At 54.4% G+C, this 16634-nt stretch overlaps 1 protein-coding gene across 2 annotated transcripts in view; it reads left to right on the top strand.

The window, feature by feature from the left end:
- Nucleotides 1-8076, top strand: part of LOC142369086 (H-2 class II histocompatibility antigen, E-S beta chain-like) — a 91126-nt gene extending 83050 nt beyond the window's left edge. For both annotated transcript variants that reach the window (XM_075451326.1, XM_075451325.1), the window contains exons 5-6: nucleotides 6893-7006; nucleotides 7610-8076. In XM_075451326.1, the coding sequence (XP_075307441.1) occupies nucleotides 6893-7006; nucleotides 7610-7635 (140 nt within the window). In that variant the 3' untranslated portion in view covers nucleotides 7636-8076. The remainder of the gene's footprint in view (nucleotides 1-6892; nucleotides 7007-7609) is intronic.
- Nucleotides 8077-16634: the final 8558 nt, after the last annotated feature.

The raw sequence follows: 16634 nt of genomic DNA, 5'->3' as shown, positions 1-16634 counted from the left end.
TGTCTGACTCTCACCTGTCTGTCTCTCACCTGTCTGACTCTCACCTGTCTGACTCTCACCTGTCTGTCTCTCACCTGTCTGTCTCTCACCTGTCTGTCTCTCACCTGTCTGACTCTCACCTGTCTGTCTCTCACCTGTCTGACTCTCACCTGTCTGACTCTCACCTGTCTGACTCTCACCCGTCTGTCTGACTCTCACCCGTCTGTCTCTCACCCGTCTGTCTCTCACCCGTCTGTCTCTCACCCGTCTGTCTCTCACCCGTCTGACTCTCACCCGTCTGTCTCTCACCTGTCTGTCTCTCACCCGTCTGTCTCTCACCTGTCTGACTCTCACCCGCCTGTCTCTCACCTGTCTGTCTGTCTCTCACCCGTCTGACTCTCACCCGTCTGTCTCTCACCCGTCTGACTCTCACCCGTCTGTCTGACTCTCACCTGTCTGACTCTCACCCATCTGTCTCTCACCCGTCTGACTCTCACCCGTCTGACTCTCACCTGTCTGTCTCTCACCTGTCTGTCTCTCACCTGTCTGTCTCTCACCTGTCTGACTCTCACCCGTCTGTCTCTCACCCGTCTGACTCTCACCCGTCTGACTCTCACCCGCCTGACTCTCACCCGTCTGACTCTCACCCGCCTGACTCTCACCCGTCTGACTCTCACCCGTCTGTCTCTCACCCGTCTGACTCTCACCCGTCTGTCTGACTCTCACCCGTCTGTCTGACTCTCACCCGTCTGACTCTCACCCGCCTGACTCTCACCCGTCTGACTCTCACCCGTCTGACTCTCACCCGCCTGACTCTCACCCGTCTGACTCTCACCCGTCTGTCTCTCACCCGTCTGTCTCTCACCCGTCTGTCTGACTCTCACCCGTCTGTCTCTCACCCGTCTGTCTCTCACCCGTCTGTCTCTCACCCGTCTGACTCTCACCTGTCTGACTCTCACCCGTCTGACTCTCACCCGTCTGTCTCTCACCCGTCTGTCTCTCACCCGTCTGACTCTCACCCGTCTCTCTCTCACCCGTCTGTCTCTCACCCGTCTGTCTCTCACCCGTCTGTCTCTCACCCGTCTCTCTCTCACCCGTCTGACTCTCACCCGTCTGTCTCTCACCCGTCTGTCTCTCACCCGTCTGACTCTCACCCGTCTGACTCTCACCCGTCTGTCTGACTCACCCGTCTGTCTCTCACCCGTCTGTCTCTCACCTGTCTGTCTGTCTCTCACCCGTCTGACTCTCACCCGTCTGACTCTCACCCGTCTGTCTCTCACCCGTCTGTCTCTCACCCGTCTGACTCTCACCCGTCTGTCTCTCACCCGTCTGTCTCTCACCCGTCTGATTCTCACCCGTCTGTCTCTCACCCGTCTGTCTCTCACCTGTCTGTCTCTCACCCGTCTGACTCTCACCCGTCTGTCTCTCACCCGCCTGACTCTCACCCGTCTGACTCTCACCCGTCTGTCTCTCACCCGTCTGACTCTCACCCGTCTGTCTCTCACCCATCTGTCTCTCACCTGTCTGTCTCTCACCCGTCTGTCTCTCACCCGTCTGACTCTCACCCGTCTGTCCCTCACCTGTCTGACTCTCACCTGTCTGACTCTCACCTGTCTGTCTCTCACCTGTCTGTCTCTCACCCGTCTGTCTCTCACCCGTCTGTCTCTCACCTGTCTGTCTCTCACCTGTCTGACTCTCACCTGTCTGACTCTCACCCGTCTGACTCTCACCCGCCTGACTCTCACCCGTCTGACTCTCACCCGCCTGACTCTCACCCGTCTGACTCTCACCCGTCTGTCTCTCACCCGTCTGACTCTCACCCGTCTGACTCTCACCCGTCTGTCTGACTCTCACCCGTCTGTCTCTCACCCGTCTGTCTCTCACCCGTCTGACTCTCACCCGTCTGTCTGACTCTCACCCGTCTGTCTCTCACCCGTCTGTCTCTCACCCGTCTGTCTCTCACCCGTCTGTCTCTCACCCGTCTGTCTCTCACCCGTCTGTCTCTCACCTGTCTGTCTCTCACCCGTCTGTCTCTCACCCGTCTGTCTCTCACCCGTCTGTCTCTCACCTGTCTGTCTCTCACCCGTCTGTCTGACTCTCACCCGTCTCTCTCTCACCCGTCTGACTCTCACCCGTCTGACTCTCACCCGTCTGTCTCTCACCCGTCTGTCTCTCACCCGTCTGTCTCTCACCTGTCTGTCTCTCACCCGTCTGTCTCTCACCCGTCTGTCTCTCACCCGTCTGTCTCTCACCCGTCTGACTCTCACCCGTCTGACTCTCACCCGTCTGTCTCTCACCTGTCTGACTCTCACCCGTCTGACTCTCACCCGTCTGTCTCTCACCCGTCTGACTCTCACCCGTCTGTCTCTCACCCGTCTGACTCTCACCCGTCTGTCTCTCACCCGTCTGTCTCTCACCCGTCTGTCTCTCACCTGTCTGTCTCTCACCCGTCTGTCTCTCACCCGTCTGACTCTCACCCGTCTGTCTCTCACCCGTCTGTCTCTCACCCGTCTGACTCTCACCCGTCTGTCTCTCACCCGTCTGACTCTCACCTGTCTGTCTCTCACCCGTCTGACTCTCACCCGTCTGTCTCTCACCTGTCTGACTCTCACCTGTCTGTCTCTCACCCGTCTGACTCTCACCCGTCTGACTCTCACCCGTCTGTCTCTCACCCGTCTGTCTCTCACCCGTCTGTCTCTCACCTTTCTGTCTCTCACCCGTCTGTCTCTCACCCGTCTGACTCTAACCTGTCTGTCTCTCACCCGTCTGTCTCTCACCCGTCTGTCTCTCACCCGTCTGTCTCTCACCCGTCTGTCTCTCACCTGTCTGTCTCTCACCCGTCTGTCTCTCACCCGTCTGTCTCTCACCCGTCTGTCTCTCACCCGTCTGACTCTCACCCGTCTGTCTCTCACCTGTCTGACTCTCACCCGTCTGTCTCTCACCCGTCTGACTCTCACCCGTCTGACTCTCACCTGTCTGACTCTCACCCGTCTGTCTCTCACCCGTCTGTCTCTCACCCGTCTGTCTCTCACCCGTCTGACTCTCACCCGTCTGTCTCTCACCCGTCTGTCTCTCACCCGTCTGTCTCTCACCCGTCTGACTCTCACCCGTCTGTCTCTCACCTGTCTGACTCTCACCCGTCTGTCTCTCACCCGTCTGTCTCTCACCTGTCTGACTCTCACCTGTCTGTCTCTCACCTGTCTGACTCTCACCTGTCTGTCTCTCACCTGTCTGTCTCTCACCTGTCTGTCTCTCACCTGTCTGACTCTCACCTGTCTGTCTCTCACCTTTCTGACTCTCACCTGTCTGTCTCTCACCTGTCTGTCTCTCACCCGTCTGACTCTCACCTGTCTGTCTCTCACCTGTCTGACTCTCACCTGTCTGTCTCTCACCTGTCTGACTCTCACCTGTCTGTCTCTCACCTGTCTGACTCTCACCTGTCTGTCTCTCACCCGTCTGTCTCTCACCCGTCTGTCTCTCACCTGTCTGACTCTCACCTGTCTGTCTCTCACCTGTCTGTCTCTCACCCGTCTGTCTCTCACCTGTCTGACTCTCACCTGTCTGACTCTCACCTGTCTGTCTCTCACCTGTCTGACTCTCACCTGTCTGTCTCTCACCTGTCTGACTCTCACCTGTCTGTCTCTCACCTGTCTGTCTCTCACCTGTCTGTCTCTCACCTGTCTGTCTCTCACCTGTCTGACTCTCACCTGTCTGACTCTCACCTGTCTGTCTCTCACCTGTCTGACTCTCACCTGTCTGACTCTCACCTGTCTGACTCTCACCCGTCTGTCTGACTCTCACCCGTCTGTCTCTCACCCGTCTGTCTCTCACCCGTCTGTCTCTCACCCGTCTGACTCTCACCCGTCTGTCTCTCACCTGTCTGTCTCTCACCCGTCTGTCTCTCACCTGTCTGACTCACACCCGCCTGTCTCTCACCTGTCTGTCTGTCTCTCACCCGTCTGACTCTCACCCGTCTGTCTCTCACCCGTCTGACTCTCACCCGTCTGTCTGACTCTCACCTGTCTGACTCTCACCCGTCTGTCTCTCACCCGTCTGACTCTCACCCGTCTGACTCTCACCTGTCTGTCTCTCACCTGTCTGTCTCTCACCTGTCTGACTCTCACCTGTCTGACTCTCACCCGTCTGTCTCTCACCCGTCTGACTCTCACCCGTCTGACTCTCACCCGCCTGACTCTCACCCGTCTGACTCTCACCCGTCTGTCTCTCACCCATCTGACTCTCACCCGTCTGTCTGACTCTCACCCGTCTGTCTCTCACCCGTCTGTCTCTCACCCGTCTGTCTCTCACCCGTCTGACTCTCACCTGTCTGTCTCTCACCCGTCTGACTCTCACCCGTCTCTCTCTCACCCGTCTGTCTCTCACCCGTCTGTCTCTCACCCGTCTGTCTCTCACCCGTCTCTCTCTCACCCGTCTGACTCTCACCCGTCTGTCTCTCACCCGTCTGTCTCTCACCCGTCTGACTCTCACCCGTCTGACTCTCACCCGTCTGTCTGACTCACCCGTCTGTCTCTCACCCGTCTGTGTCTCACCTGTCTGTCTGTCTCTCACCCGTCTGACTCTCACCCGTCTGTCTCTCACCCGTCTGTCTCTCACCCGTCTGACTCTCACCCGTCTGTCTCTCACCCGTCTGTCTCTCACCCGTCTGACTCTCACCCGTCTGACTCTCACCCGTCTGTCTGACTCACCCGTCTGTCTCTCACCCGTCTGTGTCTCACCTGTCTGTCTGTCTCTCACCCGTCTGACTCTCACCTGTCTGTCTCTCACCCGTCTGAGTCTCACCTGTCTGTCTCTCACCCGTCTGACTCTCACCCGTCTGTCTCTCACCCGTCTGTCTCTCACCTCTTTGTCTCTCACCTGTCTGACTCTCACCCGTCTGTCTCTCACCCGTCTGACTCTCACCTGTCTGACTCTCACCCGTCTGACTCTCACCTGTCTGTCTCTCACCCGTCTGAGTCTCACCTGTCTGTCTCTCACCCGTCTGACTCTCACCCGTCTGTCTCTCACCCTTCTGACTCTCACCCGTCTGTCTCTCACCCGTCTGACTCTCACCTGTCTGACTCTCACCTGTCTGTCTCTCACCCGTCTGTCTCTCACCCGCCTGACTCTCACCCGTCTCTCTCTCACCCGTCTGTCTCTCACCCGTCTGACTCTCACCCGTCTGTCTCTCACCCGTCTGTCTCTCACCTGTCTGTCTCTCACCCGTCTGACTCTCACCCGTCTGTCTCTCACCCGTCTGACTCTCACCCGTCTGTCTCTCACCCGTCTGACTCTCACCTGTCTGACTCTCACCTGTCTGTCTCTCACCCGTCTGTCTCTCACCCGCCTGACTCTCACCCGTCTGACTCTCCTGACTCTCACCCGCCTGACTCTCACCCGTCTGACTCTCACCCGCCTGACTCTCACCCGTCTGACTCTCACCCGTCTGTCTCTCACCCGTCTGACTCTCACCCGTCTGACTCTCACCCGTCTGTCTGACTCTCACCCGTCTGTCTCTCACCCGTCTGTCTCTCACCCGTCTGTCTCTCACCCGTCTGACTCTCACCCGTCTGTATGACTCTCACCCGTCTGTCTCTCACCCGTCTGTCTCTCACCCGTCTGTCTGACTCTCACCCGTCTGTCTCTCACCCGTCTGACTCTCACCCGTCTGACTCTCACCCGTCTGACTCTCACCCGTCTGTCTCTCACCCGTCTGTCTCTCACCTGTCTGTCTCTCACCCGCCTGACTCTCACCCGTCTCTCTCTCACCCGTCTGACTCTCACCCGTCTGTCTCTCACCCGTCTGTCTCTCACCCGTCTGACTCTCACCCGTCTGTCTCTCACCCGTCTGTCTCTCACCTGTCTGTCTCTCACCCGTCTGACTCTCACCCGTCTGTCTCTCACCTGTCTGTCTCTCACCTGTCTGTCTCTCACCCGTCTGTCTCTCACCCGTCTGACTCTCACCGTCTGACTCTCACCCGTCTGTCTGACTCTCACCCGTCTGTCTCTCACCCGTCTGTCTCTCACCTGTCTGTCTGTCTCTCACCCGTCTGTCTCTCACCCGTCTGTCTCTCACCTGTCCTCAGACCCGTCTGACTCTCACCCGTCTGACTCTCACCCCTCTGTCTCTCACCCGTCTGTCTCTCACCCCTCTGTCTCTCACCCCTCTGTCTCTCACCTGTCTGACTCTCACCCGTCTGTCTCTCACCCGTCTGTCTCTCACCCGTCTGACTCTCACCCGTCTGTCTCTCACCCGTCTGACTCTCACCCGTCTGTCTCTCACCCGTCTGTCTCTCACCTGTCTGTCTCTCACCCGTCTGACTCTCACCCGTCTGTCTCTCACCTGTCTGTCTCTCACCCGTCTGTCTCTCACCCGTCTGACTCTCACCGTCTGACTCTCACCCGTCTGTCTGACTCTCACCCGTCTGTCTCTCACCCGTCTGTCTCTCACCTGTCTGTCTGTCTCTCACCCGTCTGTCTCTCACCCGTCTGTCTCTCACCTGTCCTCAGACCCGTCTGACTCTCACCCGTCTGACTCTCACCCCTCTGTCTCTCACCCGTCTGTCTCTCACCCCTCTGTCTCTCACCCCTCTGTCTCTCACCCGTCTGTCTCTCACCCCTCTGTCTCTCACCCCTCTGTCTCTCACCTGTCTGACTCTCACCCCTCTCTCTCTCACCCCTCTGTCTCTCACCTGTCTGACTCTCACCCGTCTGTCTCTCACCCGTCTGTCTCTCACCCGTCCGTCTCTCACCCGTCTGTCTCTCACCTGTCTGTCTCTCACCCGTCTGTCTCTCACCTGTCTGTCTCTCACCTGTCTGACTCTCACCCGTCTGTCTGTCTCTCACCTGTCTGTCTCTCACCTGTCTGACTCTCACCTGTCTGTCTCTCACCTGTCTGTCTCTCACCTGTCCTCAGACCCGTCCATGCCTGACTCAGAGAGAAACAAGATCGCCATCGGAGCCTCAGGACTGATCCTGGGTCTGATCTTATCTCTGGCTGGATTCATCTACTACAAGAGGAAGGCCCGAGGTCAGACCAGTACACACAGTCTACAACCAGTTCAGACCGGTTTAAACCAGTTCAGACCAGTTTAAACATGTTCAGACCGGTTTAAACCAGTCCAGACCAGTTTAAACCAGGTCAGACTAGGTTAAACCAGTTCAGAGCAGTTTAGACCTGTTGAAAACAGTTTAAACCAGTTCAAACTAGTTTTAACCAGTTCAGACCGGTTTAAACCAGTTCAGACCAGTTTAAACCAGGTCAGACCAGTTTAAACCAGTTTAAACCAGTTCAGACTAGGTAAAACCAGTTCAGAGCAGTTTAGACTTGTTGAAAACAGTTTAAACCAGTTCAAACTAGTTTTAACCAGTTCAGACTGGTTTAAACCAGTTCAGACTAGTTTTAACCCGTTCAGACCAGTTTAAACCTGTTGAAACCAATTTAATCTAGTCCAGACCCTTTTAAACCAGTTTAGACCTTTTGAAACCAGTTTAATCCAGTTCAGACTCATTTAAACCAGTTTAGACCTGTTGAAACCTGTTCAGACCAGTTCAGACCAGTTTTAACCAGTTCAGACGAGTTTGAATGACCTGGTTTCAGTATTTTTGTTAATTTTTTTTGTCTTTTTCACAGGACGTATTCTGGTTCCGAACCACTGAGCTGGTTCTGGTCCTGGTCCTGGTCCTGGTCCTGTCAGATGCAGAAACAGCTGCTGCTTCTTCCTGTTTCCTGTTTCTCAGCACACAGATGATCCGTGTGAACCGGACCGCTCTAAACCTGATCCAGAACTGGAGTCTCAGCAGGTCAGAACCTGATCCAGGACCAGCACAGAGTGACTCACGGTGGTTCTGGTGGTGGTTTCAGTTCTCCACCAGGACTGCGGTGTGTACCGTGACCGTCCTGGATTGGGTCTGATCCGGTTCCGGTGCCTCGGCTGCTTCTCCGTGTGGAATCGATCACTTCCTGTCTGCAGACTGAATCTGTAACTGCTGACCAATCACATGTAATCAGTTCTGTCCATGATTCACAGCGCCTTTAATTCACTTTATACATTTTTACTCAACCTTTTCAAACTTTAATAAACTGTCAGAAAACTCTCACCTGTCTCCTTCTTTGGGCCGATTTACCTGGATGATCAGGTACAGGTGTGGCTGTGACATCATCAGGTCACAGAGGTCTGACCTCGGTTTGACCACAGTTTGGACTACAGTTGTAAATTAAAACATTTAATTCATTTTGATGTTTTTACTGAAATTTATTGACAAAGATGTAAATTCTCAAAAACTGAATCTTAAATCCCCTTGAGCTGTCACCTTACCGTGGTGGGGGGGGGGTTGCGTGCCCCAATGAGTCTGGGAGCTATGTTGTCTGGGGCTTTAAGCCCCTGGTAGGGTCACCCAAGGCAAACAGATCCTAGATGAGGGACCAGACAAAGAACAGCTCATAAAACCCCCATGATGAATGGTATCTTTGGACAACGTGTACTCTTGCCCGGACGCGGGTCACCGGGGCCTCCCCCTGGAGCCAGGCCCAGGGGTGGGGCACGCCGGCGAGCTTCTGGTGGCCGGGTCTGTGCCCATGGGGCTCAGTCGGGCATAGCCCGAAGAAACTACACTTTGTAGTCGTATCGTCGGACTCGTGGTGAGTTGGCTCCGCTGGTGGGGGAGGAAGCCGGTCAGACCTGGCAGGCCCAAACGTATTGTGAGGGTCTGTTGGGAACGGCTGGCGGAATCCCCTGTAAGGAGGAGTTTCAACTCCCACCTCCGGCAGAGCTTCAGCCATGTCCCGGGGGAGGTGGGGGACATTGAGCCCGAATGGGACATGTTCCGTGCCTCCATTGTTGAGGCGGCCGACCGGAGCTGTGGCCGTAAGGTGGTCGGTGCCTGTCGTGGCGGCAATCCCCGAACCCGCTGGTGGACACCAGTGGTGAGGGAGGCCGTCAAGCTGAAGAAGGAGTCCTATCGGGCCTTTTTGGCCAGTGGGACTCTGGAAGCAGCTGATGGTACCGACAGGCCAAGCGGAACGCAGCCTCGGCGGTTGCTGAGGCAAAAACTCGGGCTTGGGAGGAGTTCGGGGAGGCCATGGAGAATGACTTCCGGACGGCCTCGAGGAGATTCTGGTCCACCATCCGGCGGCTCAGGGGGGGGGGGAGCGGTGCACCGTCAACACCGTGTATGGTGAAGCCGGGGCTCTGCTGACTTCAACTAGGGACGTCGTGAGTCGGTGGGGGGAATACTTCGAGGGCCTCCTCAATCCTACCGACACGCCTTCCGATGAGGAAGCAGATTTGGGGAGCTCGGACGTGGGACCTCCCATTTCTGGGGCTGAGGTCGCCGAGGTGGTCAAAAAACTCCTCGGTGGCCCCGGGAGTGGATGAGGTCCGTCCTGAGTTCCTCAGGGCTCTGGATGTTGTGGGGCTGTCTTGGTTGACACGCCTCTGCAGCATCGCGTGGACATCGGGGGCAGTGCCTCTGGACTGGCAGATCGGGGTGGTGGTCCCCCTCTTTGAAAAGGGGGACCGGAGGGTGTGTTCCAACTATAGGGGGATCACACTCCTCAGCCTCCCTGGTAAGGTGTATTCGGGGGTACTGGAGAGGAGGATCCGCCGGATAGTCGAATCTCAGATTCAGGAGGTGCAGTGTGGTTTTCGTCCTGGCCGTGGAACAGTGGACCAGCTCTACACCCTCCGCAGGGTCCTGGAGGGTGCATGGGAGTTCGCCCAACCGGTCTACATGTGTTTTGTGGACTTGGAGAAGGCGTTCGACCGTGTCCCTCGGGGACATTTGTGGGGGGTGCTCCGGGAGTATGGAGTGCCGGACTCCTTGATATGGGCTGTTCGGTCTCTGTATGACCGGTGTCAGAGTTTTGTCCGCATTGCCGGCAGTAAGTCGGACATGTTTCCTGTGAGGGTTGGACTCCGTCAGGGCTGCCCTTAGTCACCGATTCTGTTCATAATTTTTATGGACAGAATTTCTAGGCGCAGCCAGGGCGTTGAGGGGGTCCGGTTTGGCGACCTCAGAATCGGGTCTCTGCTTTTTGCGGACGATGTGGTTCTGTTGGCGTCCTCAGGCCGTGACCTTCAGCTCTCACTGGAGCGGTTCGCAGCCGAGTGTGAAGCGGCTGGGATGACCATCAGCACCTCCAAATCTGAGACCATGGTCTTCAGCCGGAAAAGGGTGGAATGCTCTCTGCGGTTCGGGAATGAGATCCTTCCCCAAGTGGAGGAGTTCAAGTATCTCGGGGTCTTCTTCACGAGTGAGGGACGAATGGAGCAGGAGATTGACAGACGGATCGGTGCGGCGTCTGCAGTGATGCGGGCTCTGCACCGGCCCGTCGTGGTGAAGAAGGAGCTGAGCCGGAAGGCCAAGCTCTCGATTTAGAGACTATGTCTCTCGGCTGGCCTGGGAACGCCTCGGGGTCCCCCCAGAAGAGCTGGAGGAAGTGGCCGGGGACAGGGACGTCTGGGTCTCTCTGCTCAAGCTGCTGCCCCCGCGACCCGATCCCCGGACCAGCGGAAGATAATGGATGGATGAATCTTAACTTTGACTTAAAGCTGCCGTCGGCAGGTTTTCAAAATTCCGAGTCTAAATTCGGAAAATTCGAAATGATACAACTTTCAGGTCCCTACCCCTCTGTGCACGAGGTTGTGCACGTGAGTTCACACCAGTGTACGCGCACACAAGCTGGGGGCAGACTCACGCTCAGCATGGTTGGTGTCTGTTCTGCTCAGATAATAGATCAATAATAAACCTAACGTGATTGGTTAAAAACAGCCGGGAGCGCTCGATTTTTGCGAGCACGATTACAGGCTTCAGAGGGAGCTACAGAATTTGGGATTTTTCCTAAACAGCCTATTTAATATTGTACTTCCAGAATCCCATGACAGTTCAAGCTAATATGACTAAAAAAAAGTTGCCGAAGGAAACTTTATCTAAGAACCCAGGTTCTGTAGATTAATTAATAATTGAGCTTAATGAGGTAAGCGGGCTGATGAAGCAGTTAATCAGCTTATTCAGATAAAGTTTAACATATTTTCTTTATTACTGTCTGATTAAACCCTTTAACTGTTGGACTCTGTTTTATGAGCAACAGAACCAGAGTTCACTCAGTTTCTGCTTCTGTCTGTTAGAGGGAAACATGCAGAAACCATGTCACAGGATCTCTGTGAACATCCTCCAGCATCTGACTCTGAGGGTAACCATGGAGACGGATCCGTCTGAGCGATGTCATATGATCAGCGGCGTCTCTGAGGTTCAGCTTCCTCCATGTTTACCCTGAACACGCTCTGAGGTTCCTCCATGTTTACCCTGAACACGCTCTGAGGTTCAGCTTCCTCCATGTTTACCCTGAACACGCTCTGAGGTTCAGCTTCCTCCATGTTTACCCTGAACACGCTCTGAGGTTCAGCTTCCTCCATGTTTACCCTGAACACGCTCTGAGGTTCAGCTTCCTCCATGTTTACCCTGAACACGCTCTGAGGTTCAGCTTCCTCCATGTTTACCCTGAACACGCTCTGAGGTTCAGCTTCCTCCATGTTTACCCTGAACACGCTCTGAGGTTCAGCTTCCTCCATGTTTACCCTGAACACGCTCTGAGGTTCACCTTCCTCCATGTTTACCCTGAACACGCTCTGAGGTTCAGCTTCCTCCATGTTTACCCTGAACACGCTCTGAGGTTCAGCTTCCTCCATGTTTACCCTGAACACGCTCTGAGGTTCAGCTTCCTCCATGTTTACCCTGAACACGCTCTGAGGTTCAGCTTCCTCCATGTTTACCCTGAACACGCTCTGAGGTTCAGCTTCCTCCATGTTTACCCTGAACACGCTCTGAGGTTCAGCTTCCTCCATGTTTACCCTGAACACGCTCTGAGGTTCAGCTTCCTCCATGTTTACCCTGAACACGCTCTGAGGTTCAGCTTCCTCCATGTTTACTCTGAACACGCTCTGAGGTTCACCTTCCTCCATGTTTACCCTGAACACGCTCTGAGGTTCAGCTTCCTCCATGTTTACCCTGAACACGCTCTGAGGTTCAGCTTCCTCCATGTTTACTCTGAACACGCTCTGAGGTTCAGCTTCCTCCATGTTTACCCTGAACACGCTCTGAGGTTCAGCTTCCTCCATGTTTACCCTGAACACGCTCTGAAATTCAGCTTCCTCCATGTTTACCCTGAACACGCTCTGAGGTTCAGCTTCCTCCATGTTTACCCTGAACACGCTCTGAGGTTCAGCTTCCTCCATGTTTACCCTGAACACGCTCTGAGGTTCAGCTTCCTCCATGTTTACCCTGAACACGCTCTGAGGTTCACCTTCCTCCATGTTTACCCTGAACACGCTCTGAGGCTCACCTTCCTCCATGTTTACCCTGAACACGCTCTGAGGTTCAGCTTCCTCCATGTTTACCCTGAACACGCTCTGAGGTTCAGCTTCCTCCATGTTTACCCTGAACACGCTCTGAGGTTCAGCTTCCTCCATGTTTACCCTGAACACGCTCTGAAGTTCACCTTCCTCCATGTTTACCCTGAACACGCTCTGAGGTTCCTCCATGTTTACCCTGAACACGCTCTGAGGTTCACCTTCCTCCATGTTTACCCTGAACACGCTCTGAGGTTCAGCTTCCTCCATGTTTACCCTGAACACGCTCTGAGGTTCAGCTTCCTCCATGTTTACCCTGAACACGCTCTGAAGTTCAGCTTCCTCCATGTTTACCCTGAACACGCTCTGAGGTTCAGCTTCCTCCATGTTTACCCTGAACACGCTCTGAGGTTCAGCTTCCTCCATGTTTACCCTGAACACGCTCTGAAGTTCAGCTTCCTCCATGTTTACCCTGAACACGCTCTGAGGTTCCTCCATGTTTACCCTGAACACGCTCTGAGGTTCACCTTCCTCCATGTTTACCCTGAACACGCTCTGAGGTTCAGCTTCCTCCATGTTTACCCTGAACACGCTCTGAGGTTCAGCTTCCTCCATGTTTACCCTGAACACGCTCTGAAGTTCAGCTTCCTCCATGTTTACCCTGAACACGCTCTGAGGTTCAGCTTCCTCCATGTTTACCCTGAACACGCTCTGAGGTTCCTCCATGTTTACCCTGAACACGCTCTGAGGTTCAGCTTCCTCCATGTTTACCCTGAACACGCTCTGAGGTTCAGCTTCCTCCGTGTTTACCCTGAACACGCTCTGAGGTTCAGCTTCCTCCATGTTTACCCTGAACACGCTCTGAGGTTCCTCCATGTTTACCCTGAACACGCTCTGAGGTTCACCTTCCTCCATGTTTACCCTGAACACGCTCTGAGGTTCAGCTTCCTCCGTGTTTACCCTGAACACGCTCTGAGGTTCAGCTTCCTCCATGTTTACCCTGAACACGCTCTGAGGTTCACCTTCCTCCGTGTTTACCCTGAACACGCTCTGAGGTTCACCTTCCTCCATGTTTACCCTGAACACGCTCTGAGGTTCAGCTTCCTCCATGTTTACCCTGAACACGCTCTGAGGTTCAGCTTCCTCCATGTTTACCCTGAACACGCTCTGAGGTTCAGCTTCCTCCATGTTTACCCTGAACACGCTCTGAGGTTCAGCTTCCTCCATGTTTACCCTGAACACGCTCTGAGGTTCCTCCATGTTTACCCTGAACACGCTCTGAGGTTCAGCTTCCTCCATGTTTACCCTGAACACGCTCTGAGGTTCAGCTTCCTCCATGTTTACCCTGAACACGCTCTGAGGTTCAGCTTCCTCCATGTTTACCCTGAACACGCTCTGAGGTTCAGCTTCCTCCATGTTTACCCTGAACACGCTCTGAGGTTCACCTTCCTCCATGTTTACCCTGAACACGCTCTGAGGTTCACCTTCCTCCATGTTTACCCTGAACACGCTCTGAGGTTCAGCTTCCTCCATGTTTACCCTGAACACGCTCTGAGGTTCAGCTTCCTCCATGTTTACCCTGAACACGCTCTGAGGTTCACCTTCCTCCATGTTTACCCTGAACACGCTCTGAGGTTCAGCTTCCTCCATGTTTACCCTGAACACGCTCTGAGGTTCAGCTTCCTCCATGTTTACCCTGAACACGCTCTGAGGTTCAGCTTCCTCCATGTTTACCCTGAACACGCTCTGAGGTTCAGCTTCCTCCATGTTTACCCTGAACACGCTCTGAGGTTCACCTTCCTCCATGTTTACCCTGAACACGCTCTGAGGTTCAGCTTCCTCCATGTTTACCCTGAACACGCTCTGAGGTTCAGCTTCCTCCATGTTTACCCTGAACACGCTCTGAGGTTCCTCCATGTTTACCCTGAACACGCTCTGAGGTTCAGCTTCCTCCATGTTTACCCTGAACACGCTCTGAGGTTCAGCTTCCTCCATGTTTACCCTGAACACGCTCTGAGGTTCAGCTTCCTCCATGTTTACCCTGAACCTGAGGTTCAGCTTCCTCCATGTTTACCCTGAACACGCTCTGAGGTTCCTCCATGTTTACCCTGAACACGCTCTGAGGTTCAGCTTCCTCCATGTTTACCCTGAACACGCTCTGAGGTTCACCTTCCTCCATGTTTACCCTGAACACGCTCTGAGGTTCCTCCATGTTTACCCTGAACACGCTCTGAGGTTCAGCTTCCTCCATGTTTACCCTGAACACGCTCTGAGGTTCACCTTCCTCCATGTTTACCCTGAACACGCTCTGAGGTTCACCTTCCTCCATGTTTACCCTGAACACGCTCTGAGGTTCAGCTTCCATGTTTACCCTGAACACGCTCTGAGGTTCAGCTTCCTCCATGTTTATCCTGAACACGCTCTGAGGTTCAGCTTCCTCCATGTTTACCCTGAACACGCTCTGAGGTTCACCTTCCTCCATGTTTACCCTGAACACGCTCTGAGGTTCAGCTTCCTCCATGTTTACCCTGAACACGCTCTGAGGTTCAGCTTCCTCCATGTTTACCCTGAACACGCTCTGAGGTTCAGCTTCCTCCATGTTTACCCTGAACACGCTCTGAGGTTCAGCTTCCTCCATGTTTACCCTGAACACGCTCTGAGGTTCACCTTCCTCCATGTTTACCCTGAACACGCTCTGAGGTTCAGCTTCCTCCATGTTTACCCTGAACACGCTCTGAGGTTCAGCTTCCTCCATGTTTACCCTGAACACGCTCTGAGGTTCAGCTTCCTCCATGTTTACCCTGAACACGCTCTGAGGTTCACCTTCCTCCATGTTTACCCTGAACACGCTCTGAGGTTCACCTTCCTCCATGTTTACCCTGAACACGCTCTGAGGTTCAGCTTCCTCCATGTTTACTCTGAACACGCTCTGAGGTTCCTCCATGTTTACCCTGAACACGCTCTGAGGTTCAGCTTCCTCCATGTTTACCCTGAACACGCTCTGAGGTTCCTCCATGTTTACCCTGAACACGCTCTGAGGTCCAGCTTCCTCCATGTTTACCCTGAACACGCTCTGAGGTTCAGCTTCCTCCGTGTTTACCCTGAACACGCTCTGAGGTTCAGCTTCCTCCGTGTTTACCCTGAACACGCTCTGAGGTTCAGCTTCCTCCGTGTTTACCCTGAACACGCTCTGAGGTTCAGCTTCCTCCATGTTTACCCTGAACACGCTCTGAGGTTCCTCCATGTTTACCCTGAACACGCTCTGAGGTTCAGCTTCCTCCATGTTTACCCTGAACACGCTCTGAGGTTCAGCTTCCTCCGTGTTTACCCTGAACACGCTCTGAGGTTCAGCTTCCTCCGTGTTTACCCTGAACACGCTCTGAGGTTCAGCTTCCTCCGTGTTTACCCTGAACACGCTCTGAGGTTCAGCTTCCTCCGTGTTTACCCTGAACACGCTCTGAGGTTCAGCTTCCTCTGTGTTTACCCTGAACACGCTCTGAGGTTCAGCTTCCTCCATGTTTACCCTGAACACGCTCTGAGGTTCAGCTTCCTCCATGTTTACCCTGAACACGCTCTGAGGTTCAGCTTCCTCCATGTTTACCCTGAACACGCTCTGAGGTTCAGCTTCCTCCATGTTTACCCTGAACACGCTCTGAGGTTCAGCTTCCTCCATGTTTACCCTGAACACGCTCTGAGGTTCAGCTTCCTCCGTGTTTACCCTGAACACGCTCTGAGGTTCAGCTTCCTCCATGTTTACCCTGAACACGCTCTGAGGTTCAGCTTCCTCCGTGTTTACCCTGAACACGCTCTGAGGTTCAGCTTCCTCCGTGTTTACCCTGAACACGCTCTGAGGTTCAGCTTCCTCCATGTTTACCCTGAACACGCTCTGAGGTTCAGCTTCCTCCGTGTTTACCCTGAACACGCTCTGAGGTTCACCTTCCTCCATGTTTACCCTGAACACGCTCTGAGGTTCAGCTTCCTCCATGTTTACCCTGAACACGCTCTGAGGTTCACCTTCCTCCATGTTTACTCTGAACACGCTCTGAGGTTCAGCTTCCTCCATGTTTACCCTGAACACGCTCTGAGGTTCAGCTTCCTCCGTGTTTACCCTGAACACGCTCTGAGGTTCACCTTCCTCCGTGTTTACCCTGAACACGCTCTGAGGTTCAGCTTCCTCCATGTTTACCCTGAACACGCTCTGAGGTTCAGCTTCCTCCGTGTTTACCCTGAACACGCTCTGAGGTTCACCTTCCTCCATGTTTACCCTGAACACGCTCTGAGGTTCACCTTCCTCCATGTTTACCCTGA

Source organism: Odontesthes bonariensis, chromosome 19 (genome assembly GCF_027942865.1).
Source record: "Odontesthes bonariensis isolate fOdoBon6 chromosome 19, fOdoBon6.hap1, whole genome shotgun sequence".
Classification (NCBI taxonomy): Eukaryota; Metazoa; Chordata; class Actinopteri; order Atheriniformes; family Atherinopsidae; genus Odontesthes; species Odontesthes bonariensis.
Note: the sequence above shows the minus strand (reverse complement) of the source record. Positions and strands in the feature narration are given on the sequence as shown.